Consider the following 2,500-nt stretch of genomic DNA (forward strand, 5'->3'; position numbering starts at 1 on the left):
AGAATCCCCCCAGCTGTCCCCCGCAGAGTTCCGCTAGACCGCAGCACCATCCGGTTTCGGAAGTGAGGATTGTTACTCTCTGGTGCCGCCGTTGCGAACCATTTACACCCCGAATTTATCACATTTGCAAAACAATACTCAACATGTAACAGCGATAGCGAAGACGGCATTTATCATTCAGAAAACCGGATTCCGTTTAAAGTCTACGCTTCGAGTTAGCGTTAGCTTCAGAGCCGCCGCGTATTATCCGTCAGACTACGGGCCGGAAAACAAACAGAGGAGCAGCTCACGCACTTTTACACTTTATAAACGTTTATTTGATGGATACGTTAACGAATAACGTTAATGTAATGTAGAATTAGGTTAAAATTAAACAACACTCACCGGAACCTTTCTTTTCCAGCCCCATGTCGCTCACTTCCTGTTTGTTTACGGCAGACGCCGAGGTACAAATCAGACGGAGCACGCATTTCTCTATTTATTTCGGACAGCTCCACTGATTATCATGAATATGAGAGAAATAATACAATAAACCAGAACACGTTTAAAGACTTTCAAAAACAGGGTAAAAGGGAAATAATAGAAAGATCTGTGACTTTCTACGCTACGGCAAGCCGGGAGGGACCTCAGCACCACCAGAGCGCTTCCGTGTCTTTGTCGCCACCTGGTGGAGGGAGTTTAACTTCTACTAAAATAATAATACAGAATATAGCAACTATTATTTTCATTTCACGCATAAGTAACAATGTAGTTAAGAGAAATAATATGATAAAATCATAATAATACAAGTGAGATCACCTCGTCAATCATTTAACACGACCTGGATACAGTTTATTAATGTTACATAAAGTCACTACTGGGGATCGTTTTTAGTAAATATAAAATAAATAAAACATATATAAATCCATTTTAGAAAAAGGGAAGGGAGAATTTAAGTGTATTTTTTCGTTGACTTCATTAATTTTCCTTTTCAAGATGTTCTGCTTTAAGGAGTTTCAGTTAACTGCTGCATGCTGTAAAAGATCTTTCTGCTAAATAATCAATAAACTTAAAATCGTGTTATTGTTCTTTTTGTATCAATACATAGAAAACAAATGCACCAAGTTGTGACAGTAAAGTTATTTATTAAAATCTCAAAACTTTATTCGCTCGGTCAAATAATTTAACGCAATTTTATACAAAGCCAGAGACGGTCGCCTCCTCGTAGCGACAGGCACGCATGTGGAGAAAACCACCAAAGGCAGCGTCAGGTGGAAACCTCACGAGTCCACATTTTAAATGGAGAGACGAAGAGAGTGAGGAGGAGGAGGAGGAGACGACGGATTCCCACCACGACAACAGAAAAATATCTAAATAAAAACTATGTCACAGAAACAAAGAACCAAAATGAATTTAAACATTAAACAATCAAGAATAAAACATGAAAATATATATAAAAAGAGGCTTTTAGTGTTTTAACAGTTTAAAAATATCTCAAAGTGGAGTTTAACCTTCTTAAACAGATTTACACACATGAAAAATATTTTCTCTCTTTTGCGGCGATTGTTCTCCCGAATTCACGCTTTTGTTCCCATCGTGCGTCACACTGCCGGTTGCCACGGTAACCATTCTGCCATCGGGAAGTGACATATTGCTGCAGGATCAGTGCCGAAGAGTGCTGCTGTGGAACATTAGGGGGAACCTTTAACCTGCAGCGACGTCGTTTTTATCTGAATTAGATGGGAGTGTAACAGCAAACACACACACACACACACACACACACACAGTCGGAGTGTGTTGTGCACAGTTTCAGGTAGTGTAACAAGATAAGGCAGCACGGTGACAAATTACTTTAACCTCGACAAAGAGACTCTTATTCTGAAATGCCACATTTTTTTGTCCGAAGTAACTGAAGGAAGATAAAGGATGAATATAGAGACTCTTATTCTGAAAATGTCCTACAACGGTGCGTTCAGGGTCCTCGATTAAAAGAAGTGACGCCCGTGATGGTAAACGTACTGACATGTGATCCCAGCTCGTTACAATGAGCCTCAGGTGAAGGTGCGTCAGGGGACAATGCAGGTGACGTGGCTCGTCCAATCAGAAATCAGAAACAGAAAAAAACAGTTCAAGTTGGGGAATTGTTCTGAGACGATGCATTCAAGGTCATCACGTCTCAATCGGTGACGATGAGGTTGACTGATGTTCTCACACACACACACACACACACACACACACACACACACACACACACTCTCTTTAGGGAGTCTAGGGGTCAACGAAAGACACCATGATGTATCTGGTCCCCTTGGTGGTGGGCAGACCCTCGTGGTAGTGGGTCAGCCGGCCCGGGTGCATGAAGGACCAGCCCTTCCTGGGGGACTCCACCTGACAGTCGTAGCGCAGGAACCTGCAGCCTCCGCCCTAAACACACACACACACAGCTGTTATCGTCTCCCGAATCACGGCCTGCTGGAGGATCTGATTGGCCCGGAGGCGTTGCTGTACCTCGTAGTCGACG

General features: G+C 42.6%; 2 protein-coding genes across 2 annotated transcripts in view; both read right to left on the reverse strand.

Annotated features, from left to right (window-relative positions):
- The window catches only part of znhit1 (zinc finger, HIT-type containing 1), a 2,508-nt gene extending 2,066 nt beyond the window's left edge, over positions 1–442 (reverse strand). The window contains exon 1 of the mRNA XM_084002763.1: positions 385–442. Within this exon, the coding sequence (XP_083858889.1) occupies positions 385–409 (25 nt within the window). The 5' untranslated portion in view covers positions 410–442. The remainder of the gene's footprint in view (positions 1–384) is intronic.
- Positions 443–1,104: 662 nt separating this feature from the next.
- The window catches only part of plod3 (procollagen-lysine, 2-oxoglutarate 5-dioxygenase 3), a 10,661-nt gene continuing 9,265 nt past the window's right edge, over positions 1,105–2,500 (reverse strand). The window contains exons 18-19 of the mRNA XM_084002724.1: positions 2,488–2,500; positions 1,105–2,403 (exon numbers count right to left, since the gene is read on the reverse strand). The exon at positions 2,488–2,500 is cut by the window's right edge and continues 113 nt beyond it. Of these exons, the coding sequence (XP_083858850.1) occupies positions 2,248–2,403; positions 2,488–2,500 (169 nt within the window). The 3' untranslated portion in view covers positions 1,105–2,247. The remainder of the gene's footprint in view (positions 2,404–2,487) is intronic.

The sequence above is a fragment of the Eutrigla gurnardus genome (assembly GCF_963514095.1).
Source record: "Eutrigla gurnardus genome assembly, chromosome: 23".
Taxonomy (NCBI): Eukaryota; Metazoa; Chordata; class Actinopteri; order Perciformes; family Triglidae; genus Eutrigla; species Eutrigla gurnardus.